This window comes from Phoxinus phoxinus, assembly GCF_949152265.1.
Source record: "Phoxinus phoxinus genome assembly, chromosome: 11".
In the NCBI taxonomy this organism is placed as follows: domain Eukaryota; kingdom Metazoa; phylum Chordata; class Actinopteri; order Cypriniformes; family Leuciscidae; genus Phoxinus; species Phoxinus phoxinus.
Genome location: NC_136886.1, coordinates 23091645 through 23114249, shown reverse-complemented (window position 1 = coordinate 23114249; position 22605 = coordinate 23091645). Strand labels below are relative to the sequence as shown.

Here is a 22605-nt window from a genome sequence, read left to right as displayed (position 1 = left end):
TTTCAGCTCCCTCCAAAGATTTTCTATTGGGTTCAGGTCTGGAGACTGGCTATGCCACTCCAGGACCTTGAGATGCTTCTTACGGAGCCACTCCTTAGTTGCCCTGGCTGTGTGTTTCGGGTCGTTGTCATGCTGGAAGACCCAGCCACGACCCATCTTCAATGCTCTTACTGAGGGAAGGCTGTTGGCCAAAATCTCGCGATACATGGCCCCATCCATCCTCCCCTCAATACGGTGCAGTCGTCCTGTTCCCTTTGCAGAAAAGCATCCCCAAAGAATGATGTTTCCACCTCCATGCTTCACGGTTGGGATATTCTTGGGGTTGTACTCATCCTTCTTCTTCCTCCAAACACAGCGAGTGGAGTTAGGACCAAAAAGCTCTATTTTTGTCTCATCAGACCACATGACCTTCTCCCATTCCTCCTCTGGATCATCCAGATGGTCATTGGCAAACTTCAGACAGTCCTGGACATGCGCTGGCTTGAGCAGGGGGACCTTGGGTGCGCAGCAGGATTTTAATCCATGACGGCGTAGTGTGTTACTAATGGTTTTCTTTCAGACTGTGGTCCCAGCTCTCTTCTAGGGATGGCGAAAACTAAAAAAATTATTGACCGACCACCGAGCCTCATTAGCCGGTTGAAACCGGTTAACCGATGAGTTTAAAATATGCTACGCTATTTAAAATAACAGCCATTTCGAGCCGTGCCTGCAATTTCACAACTCTGTCGCATCTCTCCGCCGCTCTGCCTCCCGCTCACACACACACACACACACGGCGCCGGCGCCGCCCTTCCACTCTCGTCACTTTTTAAAAATCCCCTACACCGCGAAACATGAGTCCCGCAAACGCGGCGCCGAGGAGCTTGTATGTAATCGGCGGACAAATGGCTCCTTTCTAAATGGTTTGGGTACAAGGTGATCGCGTTGAAAATAAAGGCGTTTGTCTAGCGTTAGAAGCTCATTTGAAACATTGCCGCGACTCATTTCAGAAAATGACAGCTCCGAACCGAAGAGACGCCGCTTTAGTTTGAGGTAGTGCTAACAATAATAAAGAAAGATGATGATCATCATCACCTTATCTGTTACCACTGAAATGTAGATGTAATGTATTTTCATATGTAAGCGCTGTATCACACAAGTTGCAACTTACGTTACATCTGTGTCATTCTGTTTGGTGAAATGGTCCCACACACTACTATTTTCTGCACGCTTCCTCCTGTCGTCTGCCCTGCTCTAACCTCGAGTGTGTTAGCCTGTAGCCTTTACTTTCTGCAAACCTTGTCAGCGCGCGAACCCAACGCTGTGACCTCGCGCCGAATGTTTTTATTGGTTTATTAAGTACAAACGGGCGAGTTATGAAAGATTGAGTGAGAGGGATTTGTTCACTTCACACAAAAATATATTGGAATGAGATGCTAACTGTAGTAGCGTTTAGTCCACTGTCTATAATAGACAGACTAATTTAGAGATCACTTTTTTTTTTTTTTTTTTTACCGACTGCCGAAAACTTTGATCGGTTAACATTGATACGGTCAACCATCGGTCAAACGGTCATCGGTTAACATCCCTACTCTCTTCAGGTCATTGACCAGGTCCTGCCGTGTAGTTCTGGGCTGATCCCTCACCTTCCTCATGATCATTGATGCCCCACGAGTTGCTGCCTTCTCACCAAGCTGCTTGCCTATTGTCCTGTAGCCCATCCCAGCCTTGTGCAGGTCTACAATTTTATCCCTTATGTCCTTACACAGCTCTCTGGTCTTGGCCATTGTGGAGAGGTTGGAGTCTGTTTGATTGAGTGTGTGGACAGGTGTCATTTATACAGATAACGAGTTCAAACAGGTGCAGTTAATACAGGTAATGAGTGGAGAACAGGAAGGCTTCTTAAACAAAAACTAACAGGTCTGTGAGAGCCGGAATTCTTTCTGGTTGGTAGGTGATCAAATACTTATGTCATGCAATAAAATGCTAAATGAATAAATGTAATTGTCAGGCAATAAAATGCAAATTAATTATTTAAAAATCATACAATGTGATTTTCTGGATTTTTGTTTTAGATTCAGTCTCTCACAGTTGAAGTGTACCTATGATAAAAAATTACAGACCTCTACATGCTTTGTAAGTAGGAAAACCTGCAAAATCGGCAGTGTATCAAATACTTGTTCTCCCCACTGTATGTGAGCAACATGCATGTACATGTTTGTATTTTTGAGAGAATAATGTTTATGCATGGTTATTGAAAAAAAATGTAAGTTTCTGAAATAAGGTCACAAAACACATACTAAATATGTGTCCATAAGACTTTTGACTAATGGAAGTTGTCGCCTAGAGTTTTTGCTTCAAAATGATCTGAAAATCATCCTGCCTAATCATTCACATAAAACAATACATTGATTTAAACTTGTAATACTTTTTTGTTTGGAAATGTAATAAGACTACCGACTAGCTTTGTATCTAATTTACTACCTGCAACACAGTAGCAGGAGTCAGATTTTACCTCACTTTCACCTCACTCTTCTGACTGACAAAACAATGACGGAAGATTTGGTTTCAAAGCAAAATGTAGTGTAAAAGCGGCTATTTAACCGATGTTGTTGGAGTTTGATTTGTTGCTGTGTTTTCATTTAACAATGAACCCACCACCATTCAAGCAATTGCCGCCTCTGAATTGTCGGTAATTCGAAATGGTGCAAATGTAAGGTTCAGCTTTCATTGGAATTAATTGAAAATGCATCCCTACTATGCTAACATTGTTTTTGATTACTACATTTGGTTATGTGAATGTGATTTTTTAAAATCTTATTGATTATTTCAATAAGATTATTTTTTGTAATCTCCACATAGCGCCATTTAGCAGGCAAGAGCAGAAATGCATTTCCTGTGGTGCAAAAACACATTCTGGTTGAGTACCATATGTACAGTAGGTAGTCAACCAGAATGCCTATTACCACCGCGGCAAAAATAATCCAGTCGCATTTCAAAGTCATTCGCGAAATGACCGCCAGGTGGCGCAAAGGGACATTATGCAAAACAGCAGCAATTGCCGTATTTTGAAATGTAAGTGGGGTTAATGTCAATTAACAGTAAGGATGAAATACTATAGAATTTTTTTAGGACAGAATAATAGAATCATAATTTAAAAATAGAGACAAGAACAATATAGCCTTTATTTCATATTGTACGCCTAGACCTCGGTGGGCGACATAAGCCTATTGCCCGTTGGGAGCAGTGTGATAAAAAAAATACTACTAATAATAACAAAAACAACAAACAAAAATAAATTAGGTGCAATGAAGCTGATTATTTTTTTTACAATTCTATTGAGGAATGAGACGAAAGAGTGCTTCTCTGGAGAGCACTGGAATAACCGGGCATATCTCAGTGAGTAAATTCATGGCAGAGTGGTAGAACTTACGTATCGGTCATTTGGATGACACGGGTTCAAATCCCGAACAAACATGGACTGTTGTACATTTTTATATTAGCCTATTAATGCATGTCATAGCCTATTATTAATACAGACAAACAAACAAAAAACATTTTTTATATAGGATAGTCTTATTTTTATTTATTTTCCTATAGCCTATATATATAAAGAGTTTGTAAAAACATGGTTTTAAGCAAGGTGCGATTTGCCAGGGGGGACGGGGATTTCCTTCTGGTCTAAACATCCCTGCTTCTGCTGAATTATTTTAATCCCCCCTCCCTCCACAGTAATCAATGCTGTAAATTACTTCACCAATAGACCATATAAAATATATAAAATAAAGATATGCAACAGGCACGTTTAAACGACTAACAATAAAATCAGAACCAGTTTCAGTTACATTTATCGTATGTTGCGCTTGGCTTCACCGTGACTACGGTGAGAGACGAAGAAAGACCAGTATGTTTACTGTGTCTAAAAATATTGGCAGCGGACAGCATGAAGCCAAATAAATTAAGGCGTCACTTAAAGACATTACACCCCAATCACGCTGATAAGCCACTTGAGTTTTTTCAGCGAAAACGTGCCGAATATTGCCAACAATCGTCTCGCTTTGTGAATGCTACTTCAGTAAACCAGCGAGCACTGTTAGCATCATATAAGGTGGCGTACCAAATTGCTCAGTGCAAAAAACCCCACTCCATAGCAGAGGAGCTGATACTGCCTGCAGCATTAGACATGGTCTCTGTCATGCTGGATGATGCAAGTGCTGTAAAAATAAAAACTATCCCTCTGTCCAATGACACTGTCGCCAGACGTATAAATGACATTGCTAACGATCTTAAAGAACAGCTGGTAGATAAACTCAAAGACAAACGTTTTGCCTTACAGTTCGATGAAGCAACTGACAGCAACAAAGACTGTTTGTTTATTGCTTATGTGCGTTTTGACGTTACAAACTCCCTGTGTGAGGATCTACTTTTTTGTAAATATGTCAGAGACAGAGCCACAGCTGAAGAGCTATACAAAATGCTGGACTGCTTCCTGACTGAAAATGGGCTAAAGTGGGAGAACTGCATTGGTGTTTGCAGTGATGGTGCACAGACCATGGCAGGGATGAGAAAAGGACTTCGGGCACTCATCAAGAAGGTCTCACCTAATGCTGAGTGGACACACTGTGTTATACACAGAGAAGCACTGGCATCAAGGCACCTTTCCTCTGAATTAAGTGAGGTTATGACTGACATTGTAGGTGTAGTCAATTTTATAAAGACCAGACCACTAAAAACAAGAGTCTTCTCTGCTATCTGTGAGGAGATGGGAGCTGAACATCAAGCTGTGCTGTTTCACAGTGAAGCAAGGTGGCTGTCACGAGGAAAAGTCTTGTCCCGAGTTTTTGAGCTCAGAGAGCAGATAAGAATGTTTTTGGAGCAGGAGCACAAGTACGACCTCGCAGAAAAATTTTGTGATGAGAACTTCCTGGCAAAACTTGCGTACATGAGTGACATATTTGGAAAGCTAAATGAACTAAATCTACAACTTCAAGGGAAAGATAAACACCTGCCTCAGGTCACAGACAAGATCAGCTCTTTCACTCGAAAGCTTACAATGTGGGGCAGGCGACTTGATGAAGGAAAAACTGATTCATTCGAGAACCTGCATGAATTTGTTGACACTACTGACTATGATGCCACCTCAGTGATTCCATATATTAAGGAGCATATTTCATCACTTATAGGATTCTTTAAAAAGTACTTCCCTGAAAACAGTTCCCAATATGACTGGGTGAGAGATCCTTTCAATGCACCAGCTCCAACTGGTTTCAGCTCTGCAGAGGAGGACCAGTTCATTGATATGTCGTCTGACTCGACATTGAGACTGAGGTTCACATCACAGACACTGAGTGAATTCTGGCTGAGTGTAGAGAGGCAGTATCCTCTCTTAGGGCAGAGGGCCATGGGCATTCTCCTTCCTTTTGCAACGTCGTATCTTTGTGAGATTGGCTTCTCTGCTGTTGCTGCACTGAAGACCAAGTACAGGTCCCAGCTAAACATTGAACAGGAGCTGAGAGTTGCAGTATCATGCTTCAAACCCCGCTTCGAAAAGCTGTGTGCTGCAAAACGTGCTCATTGTAGCCATTAATCCTGACTTCCTCATTTTGATATTAAAAAAAAAAAAATCTGCACAAATTGTTTTATTCATTTTTGTTTTATAGGTCAAAGTGTTTTAAATATTGTGTTCCTGAGTTAATGTTGCTGATCAATTTGAATGTATTATTATTTATTGATTATATTTAATTTTATTTTCAAAAATGGTTTTATTTATTTTTGTTTTATAGGTCAAAGTGTTTTAAATATTGTGTTCCTGAGTTAATGTTGCTGATCAATTTGAATGTATTATTATTTATTGATTATATTTAATTTTATTTTCAAAAATGGTTTTATTTATTTTTGTTTTATAGGTCAAAGTGTTTTAAATATTGTGTTCCTGAGTTAATGTTGCTGATCAATTTGAATGTATTATTATTTATTGATTATATTTAATTTTATTTTCAAAAATGGTTTTATTTATTTTTGTTTTATAGGTCAAAGTGTTTGAGAGTTAATGTTGCTGATCAATTTGATTTTTTTTAAATTTATTTATTGATTATATATTTTAATTTCTGGCAAATTTATGCACTTTAAGCCTTTCTTTGTTACAGACTAAAAAAAAATGTTAATAAAGTTATTCTTTGTTTTAAGTTGATCTATATTTCTTTCTTTTTTCTTTTTTGTTTTCTTTAATGTTAATAAGGATACAATGTTATGCAGAGGTGTACTTATAACAATTTTATAGACAAATTATACTATTTACAGTCGCGGCGGAGAGTTGGGGGGCGCGAAATGTTTACTTCTTCCTGGGGGGGGCGTAACAGAAAATAATTGAGAAGCACTGCCTTAATGCATGCACGGCTTTCAAAATGTCACAAAGCATTTTGAGATTATTTTGAATGAAATATTGAAGTTTATAATTAAGTATTTTGGCACACCACGCCGAGTGGCGCTATCCATGTTCTAAATTCGGGTTTTATTCTGGCATGTTGAATTAGTCGTGTTCGACAGACGTTGCGGCGCGTTCATTTGGATTTATTTTTCTCATAACAGCTAAAATAACTAAGGCCCTAATAGGCTACTCTGTAATTTTTTAGTCATACAGATAAGAGTAGAGTAGCCTACATCGTTCAAAACTGTAAACTTTTATTCATATTAGGCTAATGAAGTTTATCTGTCGCCTCTGTCTCCGGGAACTGCGCGTCACAAAGATGAACCGAAAGCCATTTGCCTCCGCTCAGTCACGATAAGAAATCGGCTATGTCTAAAGCCTTTAAATGTCCAAATATTTAATAAATGTTATCCGATTAGGTAATCCGTATGAAACCGAGATGTGCAGAGGATCTACTCAGACATGTTTTAGTTATCACGTGAGTGCTTCCCAATGAGGAACGGACAAGGGTGAAAATCTTGCTATAAATGTAGTCTAGGCTAAATCGCCCTGAATTAAATTGTAAACACAGTTCAGATAATTTATTTGTCGAAATGTTGCGCTATTTTTTCATTTAAGTTCATCATTATTCTATAAATGTTATTTAGTTTAGCAGCAGCACAACGAAGCACTGTGGTTCGAGATTTATATAAACAAAATAATAATAATTCGCGCACAGAAATCGCGAACCCTGGTTGTAAGGATCCAAAGATCCCCGTGGAATTTAACATTGAGTTAAACATTTTGTTCATGACAACAAATGAATATGCGTTTGAAGATTGTATTTAGTTTTGCTTGGAAAAAGCTGGCCCAAACCGAGGTAGCGTTTTATTTCTTCAATTATTGAAATAATGAAATGTTTAGTAATAAACTTGTGACAGAAATATATGTAGCCTAAATAATTAAATTCCTTCACTATCAACACTTTAATAGCCTAATGCCAATAATTAAGTGTGAATTGCGACTTCTCTTTGTTTTAAGTCGGTCTCAAACTCAGATTGGGGGTTGGGGGTTCAGGAGGTGTTAAATGTTCTGTCTTTCATATGGAGAGTGAGCCTGATAACTAGGGAAAGGCAAAATACTTTTAAAGATAAATCTCTCGCTGTGTTCAAATGTAGGCCCTATTAAATTATAAATATTGTAGTTTTATGTATTGTATTTAAAGGTTTTTCACACACAATTTCAGTTGACGAGTTCAATCCATTTGTTTCAACTGGTTTTGTAGAGTTTTAAAATGTTTGAGCAGTGTGTTTGTCAACAACAAAAAACAATCTGGCATTATCTAAACATGAACTATTGACGAAACGCGTTCTTGCCAACTAAACGAATGCGAGTGAGCAGCAGATGCAGAGCTCTTTTATTCGCGATCCACCTCGTTTTATTGTCCGATGAATTCAACCAGACATCCTGTGTCTTTGAAAGAAAAACAAAGGCTAAATCATTTGTTACAGTTTTTTTTTCGTGATTTGTATGGATGACACAGCGACATACAGTATTATCAGCTGTATGATGTGTCTTAAAACTGAAATGTTTAGACCCGGCGCGCGCAGTGCAGGGAGACTAAATAAACTAAAATAAAAGAGATCCAGCGCGAGAGAGAGGCAAAGAAAAATGCATGATCAATGTTGCTTTGAACTATTTTCGTTTTGTAGACTAGCCTACTGTTTTAATTGTTTATTTAGCTGCAATTTTTTGGCAATACAAATTTAAAATGTCGCAAGAATAAGATTGTGTTTCTTACTTAGAAAATAAACTCTAACTTGATGCAACCCTGTTTTAAATAAATAAACTGCCCTCGACACTTTATTTAAACCTTGAAATGTCCAGGATCTGTTTTTAAACATTTCTTCCTTTGCTATGGCGGGTATCAATGTCAGTCATCTCAATTTCGTGAATGATTCACAAAACAATAATTAAGCAGATTAAAGACTAGCTTCATTATTTTCATTTTCTGACGCGATCGGCTGACAATCTTTCTTCATCAGTTTTGTCGTCTGTGCAGCGGCTCTACTGGAATGTAGCAAATTTATGTTGCAATGTGCCATTGATAATTAAACAAATTGCTTGACTTTAATAAACAGTTACCTATCTAAGCATCAAGAATGGTAAAACATAAACGCTGTCAGCCAACAGCATGTAGGCTATAATGAGATTTGATCTCGGATCGCTTGAAGCTCCGTGAAGCTCATGTTGTTGCGTTGTCCACAGAGCTATCCTTTCTCATTCATAGAATTGAGAAAGTGTATTGTATTGATGCTTCATTTGTATTAGATACAACTGCTTTTAAAAAGTGGTGGAGATATGTCCACACTGCAAATTACACCCATGGCTGCAGTTCATGAAGCCTGGACTTTTAAGTCTCATCCGAAGGATGGTGCTCTTTGACAGTATAGTGTCCCCGTCACTATACTGGGGCGTTAGGACTAGGGTTGGGAAATGAAAATCGGTTCCACTCGAGAACCGGTTCTAAGTTTTATGAACCATCAATATTGTATGCCCTTGACGTTAACGAGTCCTGTTATCGATGCTCCTGCTCCGAGTCAGCCATAGTATACAGACCGTGAACTCACAACTGTCCCTTTTGTCCTTTATCGAGCACAATAGCATGGCGTCCAAAGTGAATTTTTGTCCCGCCAAAGTCTTATTTGATCGGTGAGTAATGTAGATGAACTGCTGGGCTTGTGAGGGCGCATGTTTAACTGAACGAGCAGAGAGAACGAGCATAGAGAGAGACAGTAAGTCGCTTTGGATAAAAGTGTCTGCTAAATGAATAAAATGTAAAGAGCCCCGGTTGTGCACTCTTTCTCTTCGGTGCCACCGTCTCCAAACTAAGCGCTGTTTTGCTCTCTCCCTCGCACATATTTTTTTTTAAAAATCGACACGATGGTAAAAGGTCGGAAGACCAAAGTTTCATGTGGAGCATTCTGAGATTTTTTTTTTTTTTTCTGAATTTGCGCTGGGTGTGAATTGTGCTAAAATACGTTGCCTTATCTTCTCTGAAAAGCGTTCCGCACATTCAGCTGACATAAACCACACTTTAAATAAATGAAAAAAACTATCCAGTGATGAAATGTTTTCTGTGGTGACAAATCTTGTGGGATGTTCTAACTGCCGGGATAATCACACAACGTGTACACGTCGGATAATGACACGTCCAATTCACAAACTAATGACTCCTCTGAACCGATTAATTTTAATGAATGGTTAAAACAACTGATCTTTCCAACACTGAACTCACAAGACTTCTGAATCGGTGTATAACTAATCGGTAATACCATTCCATTTATTACATAAAAAGTAGCCTACAGTTTGCTTAAAGTGTAAGCTTTAAAGGAACACTCCACCGTTTTTTGAAATGGGGCTAATTCACCGTCTTTCCTACATTTAGATAGGTTGGCAAATGTATTTTTGTCTCAGTGCATGCATTGTTTTAGTTTGGCAGGGTCGCCGCTAGCTTAGCTTAGTATAATTAATGGAATATCTTGTTGCCAGCTAGCATGTCCTGAATAAAAGTGATTTAAAAAAAAAAGAAAACCCACCCAATTACTACTTGTGGCCTGCGTATTGACAACGAGTACAAATAGTGATGCAGATTAAGACTAGGCGATTTCCTAGGCAGATATTGACTTGGGACTATATTAGGGTGAAGCACAGGCGAAGCACTGCTACTTGGGCGCAGAGATATCACGCAACACGTGAAATCCGTCAACATACCGGCGTGACCTGCTTTTAGTATCTTCGCTTTTGGATTACCTAGGTAATCCTGGCTCGCACTGGGCAGACAGTGGAAAACTGCTAGTGCAACAGAGAAAGTGAACCTCTACAATTATCTGTGTATATACCACTTACTGAATGCTGAAGGCCCGCCACCGTGTATTGTCTCTGTCCTGATTCCGTGATGCAGTGGCAGCACTGTTTTCATTAAGCCCTGCATGTGTGCATAAGGAGAATTTATACAAATTGTTTAGCTGCAAATTAAATTTTGCATCATCAGCATCTTACAAATTTGGAACACTTGGTAATCTCAGTCCTTTGGTTCAGATGATGAGCACTAACAAATGTGCGATATACATCACCTTTAAATTGGGGCTCCTCATCACTCTGCTGTTCTATGAGGTAGTCCAGCAGACCATCAAAAATCTCCAACAGGTTTCTTATGGATTCTTTTTCTCCTCTGACTATATTCTCACCTAAAGAGAGAAAGCATGCGTTACACACTGTACATGAAGCTACAAACTACATTAAGACCAGAAACCATGCTCTTCACAGGCATTTTTCAAATTCTCACAGTGTTTGGGAAGATACTTTTTAGATAATATGGCATCATAATTCTTCTCCAATGACAAGTGATTAGAGACCATGAAAAGTGAGACAGAGACAGTGAAACATGCCTAACCTGTGATGTGAGATAAACTTATCTGGAGGTAATCTAAGGCCAGCGAGTCAATTACAGATTGCACATTGTGGATGTCATCTTCCTGACGTTCAGCAGCTACACAATCTGAGGAAGAAAAGGCCCCAAAAATGAGTATCACAATCATTACTAAGTTCCATGGCATCTTACACACATAAGACAGGGTTGCCAACTCTCCCGCATCTGGCGTGACACTCAGGCTTTCAGCGTCAATCTCACTCACAAGCAAGAAATGTCACGCCAAAATTCATTTTTTTGAATCCGTTAATTTTCTGTTGATGACTAGACTAGACCACAGCGTATTAATGACAGGAGAGGAGTTTAAGACCTGTAACATCTGCCTACAACGTTCTCACTGCAGTAATCTCGCATCGTTGATTCGCTGAAAACCTTGCACCTGATACGCAGAGGTGGAAATTCCAGGGGTCAGAAAGTAAAAGTCCTGCCATATGTTTATTCCACCCATGAACTCAGTCAGCTGATTTCACTAATTAGTTCTATCTCCTGGCTGAAAAACTGTGCTAATTAGCAAATCCAGGTGATTGGAACAAAATACTGAGGAGGACTTTTACTTTCTGAACCTGGACGTTCCACCTCTGCTGATACGACAGTTGCGTGTGAAAAGTTCAAAGAGAGTTCAGAGCATATCGGAGTCGGAGCCCACTGATGCGCTTGAACGCATCCTTGAACCCTGCTTCAGATACGAACCTCCTGCAGAGGTAGTAGTGAAGCAGGCCAAAACTGCCACTGTGGCATACAACAGAGCTAATTTGTGAAACTTGTGTGTTGTGGTTGTCTGGGGAGGTGGAGTAACTATTATTTGTCCCTTTTGTTTTGAGATTTCTTATTGTTTTGATGTTGTTGTTTTACATGTTTGTTATTTAATCCTCTCTATCACTGTTGTTGTTTTACATGATTGTTATTTAATCATCTTTATCTTTTTCTTTTTTTTTTTTTAATTAAGCACACAATACAAATACAGATAAGTACATAAAAGAAGCAACAACAAAAAACAACAACAAATATAAACAAATATAAATGTGAAAAAAGCAAGTATCGGACAAGTAAACTAGTTAATGACAAACAAGAGTGCATAATAAAAGAAAAAAACAAATGAGCCAACAAATAAACAAATATCTAAACAACATAAAACAGAGGGCAATACGGATGAACCTGTCTCTATTACATACACATACTCACATACTCATACATCCACATACATATAGACACATTGGGTCTCATTCATGAAACACGAGCAGAACGAATTTTTGTGTAAATCGTTTGTAAAGTGGTTCTGGCGTAAATTTTCGGATTCATTAAAATGTTCGTATTTTCCAAATGTTAGTTGGTACGAAAGAAATCTACACCTGCTCCCAGCCACGCGTAAATAGTGCGTTTAACATCCGAACGTTTTGCTCATTAATAAGGCTGCATTTTAATTCACCTTAATCGGGTACATATTTACACAGCATTTTGAAAAAATATTATATATATAGTAATTACATACGGTTTTTCTTTTTACTTTTATTTTGAGAGCCAGTAATAACATCTGCAAACGGAACACTTTAATCAAATAATTAATTGCTTTCAATAGGGCTGGGCTATATTTTTTAGAAGTGAACTAATTCATTTTGTTGCAGTCGAGCTTCACGTCGAACCATTTTCTTTTCATTTCTGGGACTGTTCGATTAACAGATGAAACTCCATTAACTGCATCTGTAATATGCTGCCAAGCTTCCTTTTTTTTAGGACCTGATAAGCCACTATGTACGCTTGAAAATAAAATGTGGCGTTCTTATAATAAAATATTATCTGATAATGAAAATTTTTCTTTTTCAATTGCTTTTGAGAAGACATGTTGAAATCCTTCGTTTGGTGTCATAATATGATGCCCATATAGTTGTCAGTCGGATTTAATGGGTGGGATTTATGGTAATTGAGAATGAGCGTGCACGCGCGACCCATTTACGACTGATTGGAACACGAACACGAACACACACACACACACACACACACACACACACACACACACACACACACACACACACACACACACACACACACACACACACACACACACACACACACACACACACACACACACACACACACACACACACACACACACACACACACACACACACACACACACACACACACACACACACACACACACACACACACACACACACACACACACACACACACACACACACACACACACACACACACACACACACACACACACACACACACACACACACACACACACACACACACACACACACACACACACACACACACACACACACACACACACACACACACACACACACACACACACACACACACACACACACACACACACACACACACACACACACACACACACACACACACACACACACACACACACACACACACACACACACACACACACACACACACACACACACACACACACACACACACACACACACACACACACACACACACACACACACACACACACACACACACACACACACACACACACACACACACACACACACACACACACACACACACACACACACACACACACACACACACACACACACACACACACACACACACACACACACACACACACACACACACACACACACACACACACACACACACACACACACACACACACACACACAATTTGTGAATCAGGAGAAGAGTTTTCGGGGAGGTCTCTACGCGCAAATCACTCACATATTTACTCGTATATTTGCGAATGTTTCATGAATGAGACCCATTGTATATCTCCCCAACCAGAATGTATAGTATTGTAATTTAAGTAGTGAATGTGTGATGGTATTGTTATCACTTATTACTCACTGTTTGAGAGGAAGAAAAGAAAAAAAAAGATAGGCTATATATATTACATATATACATATACACATACCCATACATATATACATACATACATACACACACACCAAAAAAAGGCTAGTAATAAAAATAAATAACATAAAATAAAAAATACAAGGCATATACAGAGTAAAAGGGATATAGATGGGGATAGATAAAAAAGAAAAACAGGAAAAACTAGAGATTAAAACTGGGGAGGGTGGAGAGATAAAATGGCTATTGCATGTTTGATTGATTTCCTGCTGTTTATGCACATTCCAGTGGAACGTGGACATGCACCTCCCACTCCAAGATGTCTTGTAAGGACTCACCAACGCATACTGGCCAGACCTTCCGGGTCATTAATACATGACCCGGTCACGTCTCTGCCTGCACTTGGATAAGACTGTTTTTTAAGTGGTATCTTAGAGGGGGTCACCAAAACACATTGGCTGGACCTTCCGGATCATTGGAGCCTGATCCGGTCACGTCTCTGCCTGCGCTTGGATATTATTATTATTATTTTTTTTTTTAAATGACCATCAGTAGTAGTCATAAGGTATGCATTTTAAGCCAGGCGTCATATATTGTCCCATCCCTTCTTGGTCTACAGACCCGTTGGCCATGTGGACTTAGTCGAGATGGAAGAAGAGGGGGTGGACAGGAAACCAAAGTAAAATGAGAAGAATGGAAAGGAGAAGGAAAAAAAAATAAGAAAAGGGAAAAAAAAAAGAGGGGAAAAAAACTAATAATAGGAAAAACAAAAACAACAAAAGAAAGAAAGAGAAAAAAAAATTAATAGGGAAATAGGGAAAGTGTGTACATGTGTATATATATATATATATATATATATATGTATATATATATATATATATATATATATATATATATATATATATATATATATGTATATATATATATATATATATATATATATATATACACACCCATATATAAACATATATACATACATTCACACATATACAATAATAATAATTGATGATATACTTATAAACTAGATATGTGTGTAGTTCATGCCTTTCAAGCCCCTCACACAAATAATATAGCGACAGTTAAAGGTAATTCAAAGTAATTGCGATATATATAGGCCCATATACATATACATATATAAACCTACAAACATACACAAACATTCATGCACATATAGACCATCACTTACACACACCTACATAGTTATATATACTCATATACATAATAAAAATATTAGTAACACTAATAATGTATTAGGCATACGCACATGCCCTACCCATACATAATGTACTAACTACTAAAATGCAGGATTAAAATGCAAAACAATACCACAAATATATCAGATGTCTTTATCCATCTATCCAAATACATTTCCTGATATATCAATACAAGTTGTATATTCACGGTATTCAATAGCATTAGTATGCATGGTATGCGTCTTTGACGTAACATAGATAATTGGTGAGGCACCAATTCACCTCTCAGGGCACATTAATGTTTAGTGATTCTGTAATGGTACCAAATATTTGTTTAAAATTAGTTAATTTGTATTTGAGGGTAGCCGTCTGTTTTTCTTTGATAATATGATCTATTAATAGCTGTTCCCATTGTGTAATACTGATTTTATTTTTATTTTTCCAATTAATTAAAATTATTTTCTTGGCGATAACTAGAGACAGAAGTAAGGGTGATGCATGTTCCAGTGGAGGGTTTATTTTTAATGTATCTCCTAGAAGACATAATGACGGATTTGCCGGGATATTACGTTTAAGATAAACTGATAATTTACCTGTAATCTCTTTCCAAAATTTAGTAACTGGGGGGCATGACCAGATGGCATGAAAGTAATCATCTTGTAAATTAAGATTGCAATGTTCGAATTTGTTTGATTTTGATAATCCCATTTTAAACAGTTTATGTTGGGTTAAGTGTGTTCTGTGTATTACTTTAAATTGAATTAATTGTACATTGGTATTTCTGCTCAAACTAAATGTATTTAAGCAGACTTGTTTCCAGAAATTGGCGTCTGTGATTATGTTAAGATCATTTTCCCATTGTTTAATAGGTATGTTGTATCTGTATTTATTAGTATAGTGTATAATTTGGATAATAATTTTTTTGTGTTGCTGATTTGTTTTATTTTTTCAATAAGAGGTGGAGTTTTAGGAAGAGAGTTGCCAATCTTAATTCTAATAGCATGATTAATTTGTATGTAAAAAAAATACTGATCTTTCCCTAAGTTATATTTTTCTATTAATTCTGAGAAATGTTTGAAATTATTATCTAAGAACAGATTATACAAATGTGTGATGCCTGCAGTTTTCCATTTTTCATTGATAAGTGTAGATTTATTAATAGTAAAATCTGGGATATAGGAGAAAAGGAGTGTAGTGTTATTGGATTATGAGTTAGTTGATTACTTTTCCACCATGCTAATAATGTTGTACGAATTGTCATTATTGTATAGATCAGCCTTAATAACATCAGTAATATATGGTAAATCAGATAATGAAATCTTTTTACAATTTGCCTGTTCTAAATCTAACCATGAGTTGTGAGTATGATTGCCATTTATCCATTTGCAGAAGTATTATAATTGTGCATCTAGATGATAATGGTGAAAGTTGGGTGCCCCTAATCCTCCCCTATCTTTGTTTTTATGTAATGTAGCAATGCTTATTCTTGTTTTTTTATTTTTCCAGTAGAATTTATTTATCTTACTATTTAATGTGTCAAACCATTTCTTAGTGGGTTGAATTGGTATCATTGTAAATAGGTAATAGGACCATTTTTATTGTAGAGATTCTTCCTATAAGTGATAAATGGCAAATTCATCCAACGTTTCAAATCATCTTCTATATATTTAAGTAATGGAATGAAATTGAGCTTAAATAAGTCTGATAAGTTGGGAGAGATGTGTATTCCCAGGTATGTTATATTGCCTATATTAAATGGAGTATTTAGTTGTTCTATACACTGCAATGTTTTATTTATTGGTAGAATTGTAGATTTCGACCAGTTTATAGAATAATCTGATATTTCCGAAAAATTATTAATGACATTGATAACTTCTATGAGACTTTTCTGGTTTTTGTAAGTACAATAAAATATCATTCGCATATAGTGAGATTTTATGATTGATTTTATTTGTTGGATAGCCCGTGATATTATAATTTTGTCTAATTGCGGCTGCTAAGGGCTCTATGAATAATGCAAATAGGAGTGGAGAGAGTGGACATCCTTGTCCCTCGTTGTAACTGGAATGATGGTGATATGATGTCGTTAGTGATAACTCAAGCCTTAGGTGTACTATACAATGTTCTAATCCAGTGAGTGAATGATTCTCCAAAACCAAATTTTTCTAACGCGGCAAAAAGAAAATTCCAATTGACTTTGTCAAATGCTTTTTACGCGTCTAATGATACAATAATTGTAGTATTTTGTGGTTTGTTGATATTCATGATATTAAATAAACGACGTATGTTGTCTGATGAATGACGTCCTTTAAAGGATAATTCCGGTATTTAACACCTTGAGTCTATATTGTAGTTTGTTTTGGATGAACAAGAGTGGTGGACAACATTTTTTTGACAATGGTTCCTCTCTCGAGTTTTTGACTATAATAGAATTGGCCATGGACCCATTTAACATTGGAGTCAATGGGCATGTCCGAAAATGTCATTAAAACAGCCAATAATGTTCGTTTACAAAACTGTTAAACTCACCGAGTGATTAGTGGTGTTAGTTGATGTTCCAGAAACAAAAAGTGTTGCGAAATACAGTTTCTGTCGTGTTTTATTTGTCATTTTGTAAAATCCCATTGAATTGTGTTGAAGGACTGAGTGCTCGTTAATATAAATGTGCTACCGGAAACGGAAAGGGGGCTGTTTACATTTGGTCGATGTAATCTATTTGCTCGCTTCCGTTTCTCATAAGGCTAGCGAGCAGAGCAACTGTGCTCCGGGAGAGTAAGCGAAATAAACAAACAAAACCTTCATTAATTGTTACTTGTAATATGAAGTTGAACTCGACTGTGACCGTGAGTGTCCCGCGAGACATAAACATCGGTTATCGCCATCAAGTGGTCGGGTGTGTGCTAACGCTTCAGATTCAAATATTGAGCGGAAGTTACACAGTTGTGAAGTGTCTGAAAAAATAGTTCCACTATAGCAAAATAAACAGATTGGAATCATATATTGCGACGATATATTGTTTATAATCATCAACGAACACCACTAACCACTCGGTGAGTTGCACAGTTTTGTAAACGAACATTATTGGCTGTTTTAATGACATTTTCGGACATGCCCATTGACTCCCATGTTAAATGGGTCCATGGCCAATTCTATTATAGTCAAAAACTCGAGAGAGGAACCATTGTCAAAAAAATGTTGTCCACCACTCTTGTTCATCCAAAACAAACTACAATATAGACTCAAGGTGTTAAATACCAGAATTATCCTTTAATAAAAACCTGTTTGATCTGGATGAATAAGACTTGAGATAACTGTTTCTAATCGTGAGGCTAAGGTTTTACTAATTATTTTCATGTCAGTATTGATAAGGGATATGGGTCTGTAACTTGTGCATAATGTCAGATCTTTGGTTTGAGTAAAACAGAGATTAATGCTGTGTTCATATGCTGTGGGATAGATGAGCTGTTTTTAATTTCTGCTGACATGTCTAAAAACTGTGGTGAAATAGTTGACCAAAAATGTTTGTAAAATTCTGGGGGGAAGCCGTCTAAACCTGGTGATTTATTGTTTGGTAACGCAAAGAGAGCTTTCTTAAATTCATCCTCTGTTATTGTTTTTTCTAATTCTTTCTGTATTAGGCTTAATTGGGAGAGTGTTATGTTTAAATTTAATTAATTATAGATATATGAGTTTTTTCCTTATTACGTTTAAGCAAGTTGGCTAAATATTTTCCTGATTAATCCTTATATTCAAAATGTATTAACCGTAAGCGTTGTTTTTGAAATTCTAATTTTTTATTTGTAATACCTTCAAGTTGATTCTTTGTTTGATTTATCTCATTTAATATTTGTTCATTTTGGTTTTGTGAGTAAGTTTGGTGTAATATTTTTATTTTATCTTCAAGGTCTTTTTCTAATTTTTGCTCTTTTTTATGTTTAAATGTAGAGTATGATATAATACTTCCTCTCATTACCACTTTGGCTGTCTCCCATAGTGTTGTAGCGGATATATCAGGGGTGTTGTTTATGCTAATGAAGGATGTTCACTCTCTTTTAAAATATTCATTAAATTTTTGGTCTTGAAGTAGTGATATGTTCATACTATGTTAGGTTTTTACGTTTCTGTTGTTATAAAGAGTGAGAGTAATTGGTGCATGATCTGAGATGATAATGGGTTCAATTGTTGTGTTTGAAATATCAGAGATAAGGGAATTACTTGTTAAGAAAAAATCTATATGGGAGTATGATTTATGCACTGGAGCGAAGTATGTATATTCTCTTACTGTAGGATTTTTCTGTCTCCAGTTATCGCCAAGTCCAAAATCCGTCATATATTGTTTTATCATTTCTGTAGAGTGCCAAGTTTTCATATTATTTGAGACGTTAGATTTATCTAGTATTGGATTAATAACTGTGTTGAAGTCTCCCCCTATAACTAAAGCTGATTGTGAAAAACCAGATAATTTTGAAAAAAAAGTGTGGAAAAAATGTTCATCATCAGTGTTTGGTCCATAAATGTTGGCAATAGTAATATTGTTATTGTTAATGGTAGAATTAATGATGATATATTTGCCCTCCGTGTCAGCTATTATTTTATTGATGGTAAATGTTAAGTTCTTTCATATAAGAATGGCTACTCCTCTCTTCTTTGAGCTATAAGACGAAAAGAAGATATGTGAGAATTGTGATGTTTGAAGTTTCTTGTGTTCAGAATCTAACAGATGGGTCTGGGATCTAACAGATCTTTTTTTTAATATAGTGCAATCAATAAATTGTACATTTTGAAAAAGCGTTTCCATTCTATTAGTTTTGTTTGTTTGTTTTTCTTTGCATAAATCAGGGTTTATACTAAGTGAACAAGTCAAGTCAAGTCAACTCATCTTCAAATAGAGCTTTTAACAATGTGGATTGTTACAAAGCGGCTTTACAGTAGTAAACGGAAAATTTTAGGTAACAGAGATTGTTTTGTCTTTATAGCGGTTCTTAAATAAAGACATTTTCCAGCTAAAGTTAGTTTTGATTGATTCACTTCCGTTGCAAGGATCATTAGTTGTTAAATTAGAGGCCGCTTAGACAACATCCTTCTCTCTACACAGACTTTAAACGCGAACCTGTGAGAAATGCTGATGGCGCTCACGTGCGCATTAAGAATTAATTCTATAGTTATGCGCATTTAAATATATGTGCGGAGGTTTGTAATTCCCTACAAACCAAGCCTTAAACTACTTGTCTGGCCTTAAAAAATTGTATCACTTCGGAGTAGATACGCAAACCGAAATTATCCCGACAACGCTTTATCTGTAGAGTGTACAGGGGAGAGACTAGTTGGCACTTCAGCACTGCGTTGTCCTCGGGTCCAGGCGAAGGTCCTTCGTCAGATCTGGATACGGCCTGGATCCGGCAGGCTGCAGGAAAACCTCGGGATAAACAAAGACACTAAAATTAGCGTAGATGCCATTCTTCTTATGATGTAACAAGTACATCAGGATTTATGGGAAGTGTTCGCAAGTTCCAGCTGACCTAATCTATGCAGCCTAACATTGAATTATAGAATTCTATAATGTATTATGTGAATGCTAGGTCAAAGAGATGTGTCTTTAATCTAGCTTTGAACTGACAGAGTGTGTGCTTCCCGGAAAATGGTAGGAAGACTGTTCCAAAGTTTTGGTGCTAAATAGGAAAAGGATCTACCGCCAGCAGTCGATTTTGATATTCTAGGTATTATTAACTGGCCGGAATTTTGACATCTCTTCATTTACTGCTACAAACCAATGTCAGCTGCCTCGCTGTGACTGCTGCTGCTGTGAGTTGGTTTGCTTTGAGGCTGTAAGCTCCGTCTAAGCCTCGTATTTCTTTCTGTTTTGAACCATCATTTACTATCATTTCTAGTTGTTTATACTACTAAATACAGTTTACCCAACATCTCAGATTAACCCGACATTGCTAGCTTCCTTTATTGTTAGCACAACACGCTAGTAACTCACTAGCCTGTTAACGCACCACCCGTGCTCTTAAATAATTATTTATTTTTCTCTCGCGCGCCCGCGCCTTTGAGTTCATAAAAGCCCAGGTGAGTAAGAATCAGTCAACAAACACGGTGAGTAATGTCTTGTCCTGTTATTGTCACCTGCACGTCATGTCACATGTTTACCATAGCCTTCTCTGTCAGCAATATAGGATTTATATGTGATAAATGCAAGGAGACAGTCAGGCTGACAGAGAAGATTTCAGAACTAGAGACACGCATGCAAACTTTAATTGAGAATAGTAAGAAGAGTGCTAGAGCTTTAGATACTATTTTGAATGCGCCTAGCCCAATGAACTCTTTACATGAGTCGGTTCCGGCTGAAGTAAAGCCTGTGCAGCAGGGCAGATGGGTGACAGTGAGGGATCGCTCTAGTCGCAGATAAAAAAAACACTTTTTCGTTCCAATAACAAATCGATTTGCCCCGCTCAGTGAAACACCCACTGAGAATTATGCTGATTTTGCCCTGGTAATTGGTGATTCGATCACACGGAACTAGGGATGTCAACGATTAATCGACGATCGATTAATTGTCGATAATACATTTAATCGATACAACTTCTCGATCATCAATTAAGCAGGTTCAAGCGCGTGCGTGCTGCTCAACCGTGAAACAAAGTGAGTGCATTTTGTTTGGGACCATTTTACACCTTCGTTATGACTATAAGTGTGCGTGTTCATTCGCAGCCTTTTGTTTTGTGCAAATGTAAGTTGTAATATTGTGTTTATTTTGTGTATGCCTATCTATATCTGATTTATCATATTGGATGCATCCCTTGAATGAACGCTGTAGTAAAGCGTGATCAGCTTCAGCGCGCGGCTCTAACGGCACTGCACGACTAATAATGAGTATTGGGAGGACTGTCATATTACATAACATTAAAAAGAGAACAATATTGTAATAAAACTGTGCATTATTTGAGTTTAGTTGCCGTGTCGCGTTGCTCCAGGAAGAGCGCGTCCACAACATGATCATTCTGAATGGATGGCACGTAACTTAACATAGTTCAAGTTCACTTGTGCATTCGTGTCATTTTCTGCAGAAATAATTTGTAATATTATGTTTATTTTGAATATATCTGATGAATCTCATATAGGATGCGTTTCTTTGAGTTAAATAACGCGCTAGGGTGCTCCAGTTTAACGGTAGCCTATTCATTCAATGCGCGCAGCTCAAGCAGAAATGCACGACTAATAATAACGATGAATAATTTGGGACTGACATATTACATAACATGAGAACACTATTGTATTAAATGGTTGTGAATGCATTGGGTTTAGTTGCCGTGTTCAGTGCGGTGTTCAGGGAGAGCACGTCCACAGTCACACATTCTGCATCTGAGGTGGGGCTGGTGACGCGTTGTATTAGTAGTCATTATATTTGATAATTAAATAATCAATGACATCGAAACATTCATCCATCGATCATGGGAATTTGTGAAAATTGACATCCCTAAACAACTGTTACAATAAAACATCAATTGAGCAATATAACATGCATTTTTATTCAGTATATAAGCAATATTTTGCTTTTTATGTTAAAGACACTATTGATATGGTGAGAAATTTACATTCTCAGGAAAATAGCCGCTTATCAGTTAATCGTTAATCGATCGATAAGGTACATCAACTAATGATTAATTAATTAATCGATC

General features: G+C 37.3%; 1 protein-coding gene across 7 annotated transcripts in view; it reads right to left on the bottom strand.

Annotated features, from left to right (window-relative positions):
• LOC307007292 (centrosomal protein of 95 kDa-like) overlaps positions 1-22605 on the bottom strand; it is a 276695-nt gene that overhangs the window by 216455 nt on the left and 37635 nt on the right. For all 7 annotated transcript variants that reach the window (XM_079629107.1, XM_079629108.1, XM_079629109.1 and 4 more), the window contains 3 exons: positions 10842-10946; positions 10522-10635; positions 10295-10373 (listed from right to left, as the gene is read on the bottom strand). In XM_079629107.1, the coding sequence (XP_079485233.1) occupies positions 10295-10373; positions 10522-10635; positions 10842-10946 (298 nt within the window). The remainder of the gene's footprint in view (positions 1-10294; positions 10374-10521; positions 10636-10841; positions 10947-22605) is intronic.